General features: G+C 43.8%; 1 protein-coding gene and 1 long non-coding RNA gene across 2 annotated transcripts in view; one reads left to right on the forward strand and one right to left on the reverse strand.

The window, feature by feature from the left end:
- CRKL (CRK like proto-oncogene, adaptor protein) overlaps nt 1-7,991 on the reverse strand; it is a 37,989-nt gene extending 29,998 nt beyond the window's left edge. Inside the window, exon 1 of the mRNA XM_034989192.1 lies at nt 7,156-7,991. Within this exon, the coding sequence (XP_034845083.1) occupies nt 7,156-7,466 (311 nt within the window). The 5' untranslated portion in view covers nt 7,467-7,991. The remainder of the gene's footprint in view (nt 1-7,155) is intronic.
- Nucleotides 7,992-8,196: 205 nt separating this feature from the next.
- On the forward strand, nt 8,197-13,466 carry LOC117999813. Its single transcript, XR_004676328.1, has 3 exons — nt 8,197-8,395; nt 11,496-11,604; nt 13,324-13,466. It is a non-coding gene; the product is annotated as an uncharacterized LOC117999813 (long non-coding RNA).
- Nucleotides 13,467-16,051: the final 2,585 nt, after the last annotated feature.

Below are 16,051 nucleotides of genomic sequence, written 5' to 3' on the forward strand. Positions count from 1 at the left end.
AGAAAGAAAGAAAGAAAGAAAGAAAGAAAGAAAGAAAGAAAGAAAGACTTATTTATTGGGGTGCCTGGGTGGCTCAGTCAGTCAAGCGCCCAACTCTTGATTTTGGCTCAGGGCGTGATCTCTCGGTCCTGGGATCGAGCCCTGCATCAGGCTCCCTGCTCACCGGAAAGTCTGCTTGTCTCCCTCTCCCTCTGCTCGCTGTCTCTCTCTCAAATAAATAAATCTTAAAAAAAAAAAAAAAAAAAAAAAAGGCTTATTTATTTGAAAAAGAGATGCTCATGAGTGGGGGGAGGGGCAGAGGTAGAGAATCCTCAAGCAGACCCGCCCCCGCCCCCAGCAGGAACAGGACACTCCTCCCCCTCTCCTGAGCCAAAACCAAGAGTCCAATGCTCAACTGACTAAAAGCCGCCGAGGCGCCCCAATAAGAGAATCAATTCTAAGAAGACTGGCTAAAAACCTCTAGTGAAATGGCACTGAATACTGAGGACCTCACCCTTCCATCCCTAGATATTCACACCATCACTTACAGCTCTTTCTATGCCTGTGGCTACCTCTCCACCCCATTCCACAGCTCTTCTGCTCATTCTGTGTAGTCCATCTAAGTTTAGACTCCCAAATCTACATTATTTAGCCCCCAACTCTCTTCTCAATAACAAACCCATCAGACTGCTAAACTTGACTTCCAGTAAGCATCTCAAAGAGTCTCCCTACTGAAAACAATCATCCCTCCTCACCCTGATCAATTCTCTTCTCTTCTTTCAAGACACCACTGAATCATCCCTGAAGTCATACCTCTTTCCTCACCGTCTACATGCAATTGCCCAGCGAAGACTGTTAGTTTCTACTTTATAGTCCCAAAGCATGTGATCTTAGTTCGGCTTCTCACGATTCCTTCTCCTGTAACAGCCCTTAATTAGTCCCACACCCTAGACTCTCACCCTACCCGGTCCCACACCAGAACAGTTTCTAAAGTGCAACTGGCCATGGCAATTCTCTTCTCAAAAGCTTTAGACAGCTCCCACTGTTAAACTCATTCACAAAGCACAGGGGGGCCCTTCACAATTTAGCATTATTCTTCCTTCCTACCTCACTGCCCATCACTCACATTAATTACAACTCTGTGCCTTTCCCAGGAGGCACTGCCACCACCTTTTCTCCCTCCTTCTCATCTCTTCTTTCAAGCCTTCCCTGACCCTTCAGTTGACCATTCTTGCTTTTAAGCTCCCAAGGTATTCTAACTTGATTTACTCCCATTATATGTCTTGAGTCTAGTATTGGGCTTTGGTGTAGAGTAGGCTCAATACGGTGAAATTCCTGCTAATAAAAATAAAATATCAAAGACATAAGGAAGCATTTCCCATTCCTGTTTCTATCCTTTTTTTTCCCTTCCTTCTGAAAACACAAAAACTTCAGCACTCCAATTCCCTATTATCTGGTTTAATTCTGTATACAAAGAAATCCTGTATGCCATTTGGTTTGCTGTCCAAGCCTCTTCAGTTCACCACTGTTCCATTCATGCTCTCAGTCATCATTCCAGACTAGTTGCCACATGCTTAGTGGCCCCACCTTACTTGGTATGATCTTAGCTCAGACTCTAAAATAATCTGAATTCCCACTAATAAGCACTGTCCATTTTTACTTACCAGGAAAAACTAAAATATTTCAGCCTGAAGGAAACCTAGAAATAATCTAGTCCAACTCTTTAGGTTTAAAAAAAAAAAAAAAAATCTTTCTAAGGTTAAAAATTTGAGTCTTAAATATTAAGAGAAAAGTCACAAATCAAATGGCTACCAGTACTTTACATGCCATGGGAACACAACTCAACTGGGCAAGCTTCCATTCCCAGCATAATGACCATGTTCTCGTATCTCATCTGAATCAAATTTAGATGATTTAAACTACTGGTAAGAGGAAAATCAAAGGTTTATTCACAGTGCCAAATTCTATGCTAATCAAAATTACTGGTAATCCTTCTCCCCCACTCCTAATTCTAAAAGTCCAGATTTGAGTTCCCTCAAATATTTAGAACAGGGGATGTGGAAGGAGGTGTGATCGTGTGGCCCATGGCATCCTCTGGTCCATGTGGGGCTTGGCTTCTGCTTTACAGGTGGGAGGGCCCTCCTCTGGGCACTCAGGTTAAGCTGGGCATCCTTTTTCAACTACTCTACCGAAGCAGATAGCATGGAAATGGCCTTTTAAAAAATCTCAGCACCAGGGATACTTGGGTGGCTCCGTCAGTTAAGCATCTGCCTTCAGCTCAGGTCATGATCCCAGGGGTGTTGGGATCGAGTCCTGCACTGGGTTCCTTGCTCAGTGGAGAGCCTGCTTCTCCCTCTGCCTGCCACTTCCCCTGCTTGTGCTCTCTTTCTCTCTGACAAATAAAATCTTAAAAAAAACAAACAAACAAAAAAAAACACTCAACACCAGTAACCTTCTCAAGAACATGACAGGGATTGTTGATTCAATGTTAGTTCCATGTTACTAAGTACATGAGATGTGCATTGTCTGCTGACAAAAATCAAAGATTTTCTAAGGGTCCACTTGCCTCAGTTAAAAAACTTTACTTCTCAGCTTTTTCTCCTAAACTTCATATAGCTGTATAAGCTAAAACTAGAGAATTATATAAGCAAAGCAAGTTATGCAAAACAGTTTCTAAACCACAGGAAAATGGATTTCATATTTAAACAATCCACCTAGGGGCGCCTGGGTGGCTCAGTCGTTAAGCGTCCGCCTTTGGCTCAGGTCATGATCCTGGGGTCCTGGGATCGAGCCCCGCACCAGGCTCCCTGCTCCCGGGAAGCCTGCTTCTCCCTCTCCCACTCCCGCCTGCTTGTGTTCCCTCTCTCGCTGTGTCTCTCTCTGTCAAAAAATAAATAAAATCTTAAAAATAAATAAATAAACAATCCACCTAGGAACCTTCTGAAATATTCTGTTGTTAAACTGGAAATCAACTCCATTAAATTAAAAAACACTAGCACTTACCTGAATATTAACTTAATGAACAGAATCTTAAAAATATTTATACTCAAATAAATTGGAGGTGAAAACTGCCACAGGTTTTGTTTATCAGATCAACTGTAATATAAAAATTACACCTACATCTAGGGTGCCTGGGTGGCTCAGTCAGTTAAGTGTCCGACTCCTGGTTTCGACTCAGGTCATGATCTCAGAGTCCTGAGATCAAGCCCCTCGTTGGGCTCCTCATGGAGTCTGATTGTCCCTCTCCCTCTGCTCCTCTCCGGCACTGGCCCCCCCGCATAAATAAAAATAAAATCTTTAAAAAAAATTACACCCACATGCTGAAAGAGAACCCTTTAGAATCACTCAAAATCAACAAAAGCCATATGATACGATATGACACTTTTTGGGGGTTAAATTTAAAACCCCCCACATGGGCGCCTGGGTGGCTCAGTCGGTTAAGCATCTGCCTTCGGCTCAGGTCATGATCTCAGGGTCCTGGGATCGAGTCCCACATCGAGCTCCCTGCTCTGGGGGGAGCCTGCTTCTCCCTCTCCCTCTGCCTGCCATTCTCCCTGCTTGTGCTCGCTCTCCGTCAAATAAATAAATAAAATCTTTTAAAAAATAAAAATAAAACCCACCACAGGAACACCACAAACACAAAAAGCAATTAATAAGATAAACTGAGAGGACACAAAGTTACAAATGTACCAAGTCATCTTTGTTTCCTCCTTTCTCTTTCCTCACCATCCCATCAGCAACATCAATCTTAACTCCAAAACAGGCACCTCCAAGTCACAGCTCTACATCAGTCTATATGACCTGTGACATATATGCCATCAGCCACCATCATTTTGCACCCAGATAACAGTGACAAGTCCCTATCACTCCTGTACTTCCAACTCCTTCCTTGGCACCCACTGCACTTTAAATAAAATCCAATTTCCTTATCTTGACCATTACATCTCCTAACTCTTCTCATAGAATCCCTTTATTTAAGTACCACACTCCCAACCCAATGACTATCTTCCTGACCTCAGGACTTTGTCTAAGCTCTTCCCTATGACTGGAAGGCTCTTCCCCCCCTTCTTAGCCCAGGCCTCCCCAAGGCTTGCCTCTTCCCTACCCTTGGGTAGCTTCATGCTTTCCCTGACCACACTACATCAGGTAGGTCCCTCCTATTATATTCTCTCTGCTCAGCTTCATTTCCTTCATAGCATTTATTAATCCTGTATTTTATTTATTTTCCTACTTTTAGTTTGTCTCTTTCAATAAAATAGAAGTTCTATTATGGATAAAGTACGTCTGCCATCCATTGTTCTCAGTCCCCATCACTGGGATATAACTCTTGTGAATATTTGAATAAAAATATAAAACTAGGGATGCCTGGGTGACTCAGTCGGTTAAGTGTCTGCCTTTGGCTTGGGTCATGATCCCAGGGTCTGGGGACAGAGCCCCACACTGGGCTCCCTGCTCAGCGGGGAGTCTGCCTCTCCCCCAGCTCATGCTCTCTCTTCCTGTTCTCGCTCTCAAATAAATAAATCTTTTAAAAAAATATAAATGTTGAGGAACATTCCAATAAAAAAGATCAGACTAGAAAACAAGCACCAGTCCTTAAATTCTGAGGAAGTCATAGTTATAATTTTTCACTAAGCAAAATTAAAAAAACACAAACTTTTAGCTAAAGGGCACGAAACTCTGGCCTTAAGAGCTCAGTTTTGATGCCTAAACCACTTAATATATCTTGTTTGGGGTGTGAAGAGGCACTAAACTGACTTGCATTTGACCAAGGCTTTACAGGGTACCTCTAGTTTTCTACAAAGGCTGAAAACATATCAAACCAATCTTCGAATTTCAGGCTCAGGGGAGAAAATCCAAAGATTAAGAAAGTAAATCCAGTCTGGATCTAATTCAACCAGAATTGTGATCGTCCTCCGAGATACCAACAGAAAATAAAAACCTAAATTACAACATGCCTGGGGCAGAGAGTGAAGAGGAGGAGAAACAATTACAGCTTTGTGTAAGTGGGAGGTCAGGGAAAGGCCCTATTATGTGAGGGGCCTGGAACAGCAGTTACGATTTCAACAGGTGAGGATTGGGGGGGGGGGGGGGGGGTATTTAAGCAGTCAACCTAGAGCCAGCAGCCCAGCCAACAGCTGGAGCAAAGGTACAAAGGTGTGAGAAAGTAGGCAGGGATGGCTACCAGGGATTAAATGAGCTGCCTAGCGGAACTGCACTAAAGGAAGAACAAGGTGGGGAGTGGGGGGAGGATAGGCATCCAAAACAGAAAGTTATGTCTGGTATCTGGAAAGACACATGTATGAAAAATGTGGAGTTGTTTTTGTTGGTAATGGGAAGCTACTGCAGCATATTCCTTTTTCTCTCTCTAGAAGGAGATCAAACCATTTACTAACATTTTCTGAAACAGCTGTTATTATAATACCTGTCACCTCAAAGCAAGCACAATGCCTTGTACATGGCATGACTTAATAAATGCCTGAAATTAATGATATTAATTCACCTCCACGAGTTGGAGAAGTAATTCACTTAAACATACTAAAAATCTCATTATAGTTGGTTCTAATATTTTCTCCAACCCCTTGTATCGGAATATATTGTGCTCAAAACTGACTCCCAACTACCAGCATCTTTGGGGACCTGGAGATTTCACTAATCAGATTCTTGATGCCTAGGTCTTTGTTATACACTATTTGATTTATAATCACTTTCTCCCAGTTTTTAAAGTCCATTTAGTTCAGCAGTTAATCTTACAGTCATTATACTGTCATGGCTTTGTTTCTTCTCTCTTATTCCATGGAAGCAACACTTACGCATCCAGTGGGTGCTCCTTAGTTATTACAGCTCTTAATGGTTAAAACTCAAGAGGAACATCTTAGCAAATCTATAAAATCAGAAACACCTCATTCCAAAAATGAGCACCCTATCCTTTTAAAACAGAAGTTCAAGAAGCAAAATGGGCAGTAAAATACTTTTCATTTAAAAAAATTCCAGGCAATTTCTTCAGTTCAAATTTGGCATAATTTAAATAAAAGAAACGTGATAAAACACTGAAGACAAATTAAAGCAAATAATCGAATAAAATAATGCATTTTACTTGGAAAAGAGAATGCTGGATGCTTAACTTTACTAAATTATTAAGACTTACAGATGTACAAAATGTACATCTAAAATTAAACTAGAATAGAATTAAAGTGTAGCTCAAAAATTTCCTTTAGTAATTAACATTCTAGCTTTATTCCCCCTTAGAATTTAATAAAATAGATTTCTGGCCTATTAGTGGTCCAGCCTGGGGGTTAACTATAATATAAAAACTCAGGGGCACCCGGGTGGCTCAGTCGTTGAGCGTCTGCCTTCGGCTCAGGTCATGATCTCAGGGTCCTGGGATCGAGTCCCGCATCGGGCTCCCTGCTCTGCGGGAAGCCTGCTTCTCCCTCTCCCACTCCCCCTGCTTGTGTTCCCTCTCTCGCTATCTCTCTGTCAAATAAATAAATAAAATCTTAAAAAAAAAAAAAACTATAATATAAAAACTCAAAAATATGTCCTCGCTGAAGCCAGTGCATCTTCTTTTAAAATTTCTGTAATTATAAAACAAAAGGTGTCTGGTGTAAGTAAAACTTGGCACCAAGGTATCAATATATAGTTCTGTTAAAGGTTTTGTATCTAAACGTGCAAGCATTTTCACTTGTCGGCTGTTAGTTCCAAAAGGCTGCAGTCCAAGAGTTCTTAAACTGGACCAGGGAGCCCAAGAACCTTGAATGGTGCGTAAAGTTGTGTGTACGTGCATTTTTAGGGAGGGGGAAATGCCATGGCTTCCTTGAGATTCTCAAAGAAGTCTGTGGTCCAAAAAGGGTTTAAAAACAACAAAAACTCTTCTTTAGTAGGATAACCCAAATAGATAACGTGACGAAAAGCAAAAAGCGGGCATTTTAACTATGAACCGCCGTTAAACATGTTTAAAACGCATCCCCTCATCCAGTGACCCAGATCCTGACACTAGCCTTCCGTTCAGAAGCCTTCTGGAAAAGAATTTGGTTCAGAATGGGGTGAAAAGGGTTCAATTACACACCTCCACCCCCCACTCTTCGACCGATCCCAAGCGAACCACCCCTGCCATTCTCGACCCTCCTCCGCGGTAGGAATGGGCTGTGCGCCCGGGCAGCGCGGGCGCTCGCGTACCTGGGCGCGGGCTCGATTAGGGTGGTGGTGTCCAGATAGTGAATCTTGTAGAACTCCAGCAGAGCCGGCAAGTGGTCAAACTCCTGGTCCCCGATCTTAAAACGGCGGTTGGGCAGCGAGTTGATGATGTAGTGGGAGACCCGCGAGTTCTCGGACACAGACAGCACATAATCCCCGGGGCAGGTGGAGGAATCGCGAACTAGGAACATACCGTGGCGCTGGCCCTGGAGCCGGGTCTGCGCCTCCTGGCGAGACACCGGCCCCATGTACCATGCGGAGCGGTCTGAGGAGTCGAACCTGGCGGAGGACATCGTGTCGGGCCGGGGCTCTGCGGCGGGTCGGGGCGGCGGCTGCTCTCGTCTGTTCTGGACGCCTTTGCCCGACAGACGGCTTTGCGGCCAAGGAAGGGCCTCTTGGCACACCTCGAGGCGCGCTTAGAGGGCCGAGCCAGCACCTTCCTCTCGGCTCCGGGCCCGCAGCATCCTCCGCCGCCGCCCGCCTGCTCCGGGGCCGCCTCACGGAGGGAGCCGGCCCGGGGAATGCAGGGCACAGCCCGAGGTCGGGGCGGGAGAAGCCGAGCCGCAGCGGAGGCCGCCCCGGGGTTCTCGGGCTACCCGGCGTACCGGGGGTGCTTCCAGTCACTCCTGGCCCGGAACGCGCCGACTCCGCGCCCCCCACGGCTCTGCAAGGATCCCCGCCGCCACACGAAGCACCGGACTCCCAAGAGCGTCGCGCCTCCGGGGCGGTTTTGCCCAGCCCGTTCCCAACAGCCACAGCAACAAAATGGCGGACGCGGGAGAAGCGGCTGGCCACCTCCCCCCTCCGCTCAGCGCGCTCGATCTGCGCACGCGCGGGCTCTAGCTCCCAGCTGCCGCCCGGGCCCTCCCCGTGACGTCACGCGGCGCGGCCAATCAGGAGCACGGTCGTGACGGTCTGGGCGTGCGCCGCTTTCGGCCGCTCCCGCGTTCCGGGAGGAGGCGGAGAAGGTGGAGGAGGCGGAGGAGGCGGGGGTGACGGGGGTGGCGGCGGAGGAGGCGGGGGTGGCGGCGGAGGAGGTGATGGCTGCAGCCACTCCCTTCCTGGGCTGCGGTGCGCCGCCGGGGGCGCTGCCGCTGTGGGCTCGCCCCGCTCTTGCAGGAAAACAGCTGGAGTCGAGAGGGAGCGGCTTTTCGAAAACCTGCTCCGCGAACAAAGCGTAATGTGCATGCCGAATCTTTGGCCTTGGAGGCGTGGCACTGAGGTGACCTGGCTGGCCGAGGGGCCCAGGGGGACCAGCGCTGGGGGAAATTACGGGTGGACAGGCCTCAATGGGTCCAAGTGGCTCTGGAAGATGACCGCACAGGCTGCGGTGACCCGCAGTTAGGGACGAGTTGACCTAGACCCGAGGTGGCCTGATAGGCTAAGGGAACCAGAGTGGCCAGGAGACTCGACAGGCACAAATGGGGGGTTGTGAAGGTTGGATCGACAGGATTAAGTGGTCTAGGAAGTCTACGGTCTGGTGTAATCTGGCCGTTATTAGCGCTTAATTGATACAAGTAAAATGCGGACTCCTCCGGGCGTGGCTTGAAGACCTTGTCTGTTCCGGATTCTGCTGCTTCTCTAAATTAATCTCACATTCCCCCTGGCTGGCCTTGTTCCCCGCCAGGTCCTTGTAACCTGTTTCCCCGCCCTGCACCCCGCAGTAGAATGAAATTTTTTTTAAAAAGCAGGGATCTTGTCTGTCTTGTTCACTTCTGGGCCTAGCACAATGTCTGGACCTGACCTGATGCTGAAATATTTGTTGAATGAATGACTATTGAGAAAAACCACCAGACTATTGGTGCCCGATTATTGGTAGCACCACTCCCAGAACTGGACAGACAAGAAAGCATGTCCAAAAAGGGAGACGCAGGCAATACAAACCTATACTTAGATCCCTTTGTCCATGTTCTTTCATTTTGGTCCTTTGCAGCCCTCAGGTTGAACATATACTAGATTCTAGGGTGATGGGTGATATCCATCTTAGGGTAAGCTAAAGGGGAAGTGTCAAGGTTTAGTGCCTTTTGTTACTCAGCATAAGCAGGTTTTCATCCCCACCCCCAAATACTGTCATGTTGTATTATTCTCAGGTACAATTTGAACAGAACAAAATTTGAAACTGTTTGGATTCAAATCCTGCTCCCAGTTGACTAGCTGGGTGACCTTAAGCCAATTACTTAATCATTCCATGGCTCATATATTAAACAAGCTAATACATGTAAAATGCTTAGAATAGTGCCTGATACCTCTCTCTTTCTCAAATAAATAAAATCTTTAAAAAAAAGAATAGTGCCTGACATATATTAAACATCATATAAGAGATTATTATTGCTCTCTCTAAAATGAATAAAATCTTTTTTAAAAATAAAAAAATAAAGATTTTGTTTATTAGAGAGAGAGCACGCACCCACGAGTAGGGGGGTTGGGCAGAGGGAGAGGAAGAAGCAGGGAGCTCCATGCAGGGTTCCATCCCAGGACCCTGAGATCATGACCTGAGTAGAAGGCAGATGCTTAAGCAACTGAACCACCCAGGCGCCTCAGGAATTCTTTTTTTTTTTTACTTTTATTTTTTTAAGCTTCTGGGTCACTAACATAATTTCTTCTATCTCTCCAAATACACTTTCTTGGTCTTTTTTTTTTTTTTTAAGATTTTATTTATTTATTTGACAGAGACATAGCGAGAGAAGGAACACAAGCAGGGGGAGGGGGAGAGGGAGAAGCAGGCTTCCCGCTGAGCAGGGAGCCGGATGTGGGGCTCCATCCCAGGAACCTGAGATCATGACCTGAGCCGAAGGCAGACGCTTAACGACTGAGCCACCCAGACGCCCCTTTTGGTCTTTTTTTGATAGCACTTTTCTCTCCAGCCTCTATGTGTAGAAGAAGCTCATCCCTTAATCTCTCTGCAGCTTCTCCTTTGGTAGGCTAATCATGAAGGCTTTAGGAGTCACCTGCCTATTGGTGACTCTGAAACACATATATTCTAAAAGTAGAACAAAATCTGACCACATCCTATGGTTTCTATGCAAACACTGTGGTCCCAACCTAAATTTTTTTAAATTTTTTAAATTAGCATATAATGTATTATTTGTTTCAGGGGTACAGGTCTGTGATTCATTAGTCTTACACAATTCAAAGCACTCACCATAGTACTTACCCTCCCCAGTGTTATCACCCAGCCACCCATCCCTCCCACCCCCCTCCACTCCAGCAACCCTCAGTTTGTTTCCTGAGATTGAGTCTCTCATGGTTTGTCTCCCTCTCTGGTTTTGTCTTATTTCATTTTTCCCTCCCTTCCCCTATGATCCTATGATCTTATTTCTCGAATTCCTCATATCAGTGAGATCATATGATACTTGTCTTCCTCTGACTGATATATTTCGCTTAGCATAATATCCTCTAGTTCCATCCACATGTTGCAAATGGCAAGATTTCTTTTTTTTTTTATCACAGCCTAAATTCTTATTACATTCCATTGTGATTGCTTATAAGCTTCACTCCCTTCCTAATCCGAGCATCTTGGAGGCCTGCCTACTTTACTATTACTTTTTGTATTCCCAGGGCCTAACACAGTGCCCAGCACATAATATATACTTAATAAATAGTGTTTGGCTGTAGGTGGATAAAGATGAGAAGAAGCCAGAGAAAAATGAAGATTGATTGTAGTGAAGGTAAAGAGGTTGTGTCACTATTTCCTGTTAATTAGCATAATAACTATTTAAAATAAATATTTGGACCTGATGGTTAGCCCTGTATCAACCCCTGTGTTCAAGACAAGCTTCCATTTGGATTAAATTGTGCCTTTCAGCTTCCCCTTTTCTGTCAAATGTGTCAATGTTTTTCTAATTTGCAGACTCAAATTTGAGTCATCTTTTACTTAACTGAAGAACTCAATAATACCTAATTTATATAGTGCTTTCCAATTCACAAAAGTTCCCATAATACATTACTTACTCCAACCAAAGTCCCATGAAGAGCTTTTTTATAAATGTTCCAGAAGCTCAGAGAGGTTAAGTGACTTGCTGACATAAACTACCATAAATTATGTAATTTGCAGGGGGCAGAGCTGGCACTCTTAAGCCAGGTTTTCTAACTCAAAGTCGAAGTCGCACTTTACTGTCACACAACTGCCTATAATTTAGTCCCTTTTCTTTGTTTTGCTGACCAGGACACTGATGTCTTCCAAAGTAAATTTTAGCACCAGGAGGGAATTATCAGTCTCAGAATACAGAAGAGTGGTTGAATTTGCCCCCAGTTTGGATTTCAGATACAACCGTCATTCTGCCAAAGTGCCATGATCCCCTCTTGAAAAATTTGTCTTACAGATGGATCAAAATGTCTCTCCTTTTGCTTCAAAATAGTCCACTGGGGAATGGAGTGTGGACTGGAGAAAGGTGGAAACAAAAATGTCCCTGTGTTGGTAACTAGGTTAAGGTAGGTGACATGATGTGTGTTTGGGCCAGGGTGGGGAGGGTTAGCATAGTACTCTACTTCTGTATCTGTTTGGAATTTTTCGCAATAAAATTTTTTTAGTATTTTTCTTTACTCTTCCTTAGCACAGCTGAGACAAGCTTTAAAAAAAATCCAAAAAATGTTTCTAGATGCTAAGATATAACAAAACGGAAATGAATGGAGAAGCAACAAGGAAGCATTAAGGGGCATCTGGGTGGCTGAGTCGGTTAAGCCTCTGCCTTCAGCTCAGGTCGTGATCTCAGGGTCCTGGGATGGGGATGGGGCTCCCTACTCAGTGAGGAGTCTGCTTCTCCCTCTCCCTCTGCCCCTCCCCCACAACTTGTGTTCTCTCTCTCCCTCAAATAAAATCTTAGAAAAAACAAACAAGGAAGCATTTAAAAAAGGGGGGGGGGGCGCTGTAACATAAAGATTTGTAATTCTGCCCGATCTTGCTCATTCCAAGGGTTTCCAGATGGCATTTTATTTTTCTTCTAAGAAAATTACAGTCTAGACTCAAAGGACTGACAAGGCTTTTCAAGCACTTGTCCAGATTCCTTACTTCCTAGCCCTGAGGCTGCCTCTATAGAGAGTGCACAGCCTTGGGACCTACTGTTGACTTTGTTCTTCCCTATTTGGGCAGGTCCAATCCCTTTGGTGACGGTTAAGGCCAGGCAGTCTTCCTATGTTGCTGCCTTACCAAGGACATGAGAACAAGTGTCTGTCCCTTTCTCCTGCCCTTGATTCTTTTCCAGCAATAATTCTGAGAGTAGAAGAGACATGACCATGTAGGTGTGGATACTTGATATATTTACTTCACTGACTTCATAAGGTCAGCAGTTCTCAGACGCTTTCTCCACAAGGATTGGTTGACCTGTTGAGTTTCTACTGCATTTATTAACGTATTTTTTTGAGATCTTTTCCTCCTATGCAATAAATTTTCTCTTATCAATTGCTCTCAGTCACTATTCTTGTTTTACATATATTTCTAAGTTTATCTCCCTAAAACAAAAAAGCTCATTGATGATTTTTCCTTCCTATTACTTTGCTACTACAATACTAATAATGTTCATATCCCCATTATAATTTTTCATACCATGCTATCTAAAATATCAACTTAATAATCACTTCTTTCCCAGAGTGATCTCTCTGAACTAGGTTTAGGTGCCATATCCAGAAGCTCTACTGGCCACTACAGAAAGCATTGGCCCACTTTATTCTAGTGATTTTTTTTTTTTTTAAGTTTTATTTTTATTTTTTTTAGTAATCTCTACACCCAACATGGGGCTTGAACTCATGACCCTGAGATCCAGAGTCACATGCTCTTCTGACTGAGCCGGCCTGGTGCCCCTAGTCTAGTGTTTTAAAGTGCGGTCATGTTCTTCCTGTCATTTAGTTACTTGTGGGCTGGACAGCATTCTGGAATGTCATTAGTAAAATTCTGAGCGGGATGATCCTTCCACTAGAGGACTTAGCTTAGCTCAGAGAAATCAGTTCCATTCAACTCTTTACACAGGGGGCGGGGGAGACACACCAGATTTTTCTGTAAAGGGCCAGATAGTAAATATTTTAGGCTTTTCAGGCCAAGAGAAAAATCAAGAGTATTATTTATGTAGGTACTTGTGTAACAAGAGAAAAAAATTCGTACAAATGTGTTAAATTCAAAATAGAATAGTGATTGAGTATAACTTTTTTATCATCCAGGTATGCAAATGAGAAGAATGGAATTCTTTGGGATGATATTTTGCTTAATTAGGATCAAGGTTAGTGTTCCCTATGATCACATTGAACTATGAATGCTGATCTGTAATGAGACTTTACATATTTCATCTTTGAAAATGTCTCCATTCAGGGGCGCCTGGGTGGCTCAGTCGTTATGTGTCTGCCTTCGGCTCAGGTCATGGTCCCAGGGTCCTGGGATGGAGCCCCACATTGGGCTCCCTGCTCGGCGGGGAGCCTGCTTCTCCCTCTGCCCTCCCCCTGCTTGTGTTCCCTCTCTTGCTGTGTCTCTCTCTGTCAAAAAAATAAATAAATAAAATCTTTAAAAAAAAAAAAGAAAGAAAATGTCTCCATCCAAGTGGTACTACGAATACTGCTATCAGTCCATGAGCATGATTTTTTTTTTTTAAAGATTTTATTTATTTATTTGAGACAGAGAGAAGGAGAGAGAGAGAGAGCACATGAGAGGGGGGAGGGTCAGAGGGAGAAGCAGGCTCCCTGCCGAGCAGGGAGCCCCATGCGGGACTCGATCCAGGGACTCAATCCCGGGACTCCAGGATCATGACCTGAGCCGAAGGCAGTCACTTAACCAATTGAGGCACCCAGGCGCCCCCCTGAGCATGATTTTAATTGAGCATATTTATTGTTGGAAGGCATCTATAGAATTCTGTTAGATTCTTCTCCTGATGTTTGCCTTTTAGTTTGTTGTTACATTGCAGATTAGTCATTTGCATTTGAAGGTTAGGTGGAAGCTCCTCAATTGCACAATTAAATGGAATTTGAAATATGGAAATTTCCATTGCACTTGACATCAAGGTCTGGAGATATTGCTTCTTGTTTTAATTTTTGACATTACAGGAAGTGTATAAAGAGCTGTTTTACATTCTTTGTGATTCAAAACATTATTGTCAAAATGACTGCTACAATACACATTTCACATATAAGCACTGTTTTGCTCTGTAATTTCAGCTTGAATTCATTGAGAAACACTATCAAGCCTGTAGCAAAAGCTAATTTCCAGTTATTCAGTAATGACAGTTGGGATGATTCTCTCTTTTGAAACATTTCAATCTTGGCTCTGAGCTGGAAAAAAAAAACTGCAGTAAAACTTTAGTACTGCTAAGCCATCAAAATGCTGTAAAGTAGAGCAAGGCACGATATTCAGCTTCTATCTACAAAACTTCATCGACCTGATGATGGGTAAATACAAGAGCAAATGAAGTTCACTATTGATAATTCTAGTTCAATAACATATGATAGATGCAAATATTTTCTGCAAATTAGTTCCTGCTGAGTAATTTGAGTCCAACGAATAACCATAGGCTCTAAAGGCCTTATCTCTTCTAGAACTTTATAAATTTATCCAACTAAGCCTTTTCCTGCTTCACAAAGTTTTACCTCCATCAATTAACACATCTTAGCAGATTCCCCTTCAGGTTGTATCTAATTAGTGTTTTCTCAATTTTTTTGGAAAATATTCTTGCCTATTGTTGTTCCATGCAGATTCCTCAAAGAGCCTTATTTTTCAATGACTTCAAACTTGGCATTGGCACCTCAAACAACAGCAACTGAGCACTGTTGGTAACATCTCTCATCCCATTGATAATCATCAAGGAAAATCACTCAAAATCATTGGTTTTGGGTTTTTGTTTTGTTTTGTTTTGTTTTTGTCAGGAACATCTTATCTATGTCCTTCTTCTGGCCAGAGGGACTTCAATATTGCTATAGCAGAATATAATCTAGATTTACAGATGACTTTGCCTTTCCTTCTTGTAACCAACATAGCACATGCATGCATGCGCGCGTGTGTTAAAGTTTTCTGATGTCAGAATGACAAGAATGTGAATAATTGTCCCATTTTTTCCAAGTTTTTAAAATATTTATTTATTTAAATAGTCTCTACATCCAATGTGGGGCTCAAACTCACAAACCCAAGATTAAGAGTTGCATGCTCCTCTGACTGAGCCAGCCAGGTGCCCCCACGTTTTATGTTTTTAATGTCACATTTTACTTTATTTATTTGAGAGAGAGAATGAGAGGGGGGAGGGTCAGAGAGAGAGGCAGACTCCCTGCTGAGCAGGGAGCCCGACGTGGGACTCGATCCCGGGACTCCAGGATCATGACCTGAGCCGAAGGCAGTCGCTTAACCAACTGAGCCACCCAGGCGCCCCACATTTTACTTTTTTAAAATTTTATTTTTTAGAGGAGGAGGGGCAGAGGGAGAGGGAGAGAGAGAAGCTGAAGCAGGTTCCACCCTCAGCACGGAGCCCAATGCGGGACTTGATCTTACAACCCTGAGATCATTCCCTCAGCTGAAATCAAGAGCTGGACACAAAACCGACCCAGCCATCCAGGCGCCCCACACTTGACATCATTTTATCTTGTGTATCCCTTAACCAATTATGGTCATCATGGTAATTTTTACTACTTTCCTCTTTTAGCCCTCATCCTAGCTTTATAAGTGATTAATTCACTACCTTTACTATATATTTACCTTTCAAGTGAGATTTCTTCTTTCATGTTTTCTTGTTACTAGTTAGGGTCTTTTCTTTTCATCTTAACATTTCTTTTCTTTTCTTTTTTTTTTTTTAAAGATTTTATTTATTTATTTGACAGAGAGAGAGAGCACAAGCAGAGGGAGTGGCAGGCAGAGGGAGAGGGAGAAGCAGACTCCCCACTGAGCAGGGAGCCTGATGCGGGGCTTGATCCCAGC

The sequence above is a fragment of the Mirounga leonina genome, unplaced genomic scaffold (genome assembly GCF_011800145.1).
Source record: "Mirounga leonina isolate KUSES-001 unplaced genomic scaffold, KU_Mleo_1.0 Mir_481, whole genome shotgun sequence".
Classification (NCBI taxonomy): Eukaryota; Metazoa; Chordata; class Mammalia; order Carnivora; family Phocidae; genus Mirounga; species Mirounga leonina.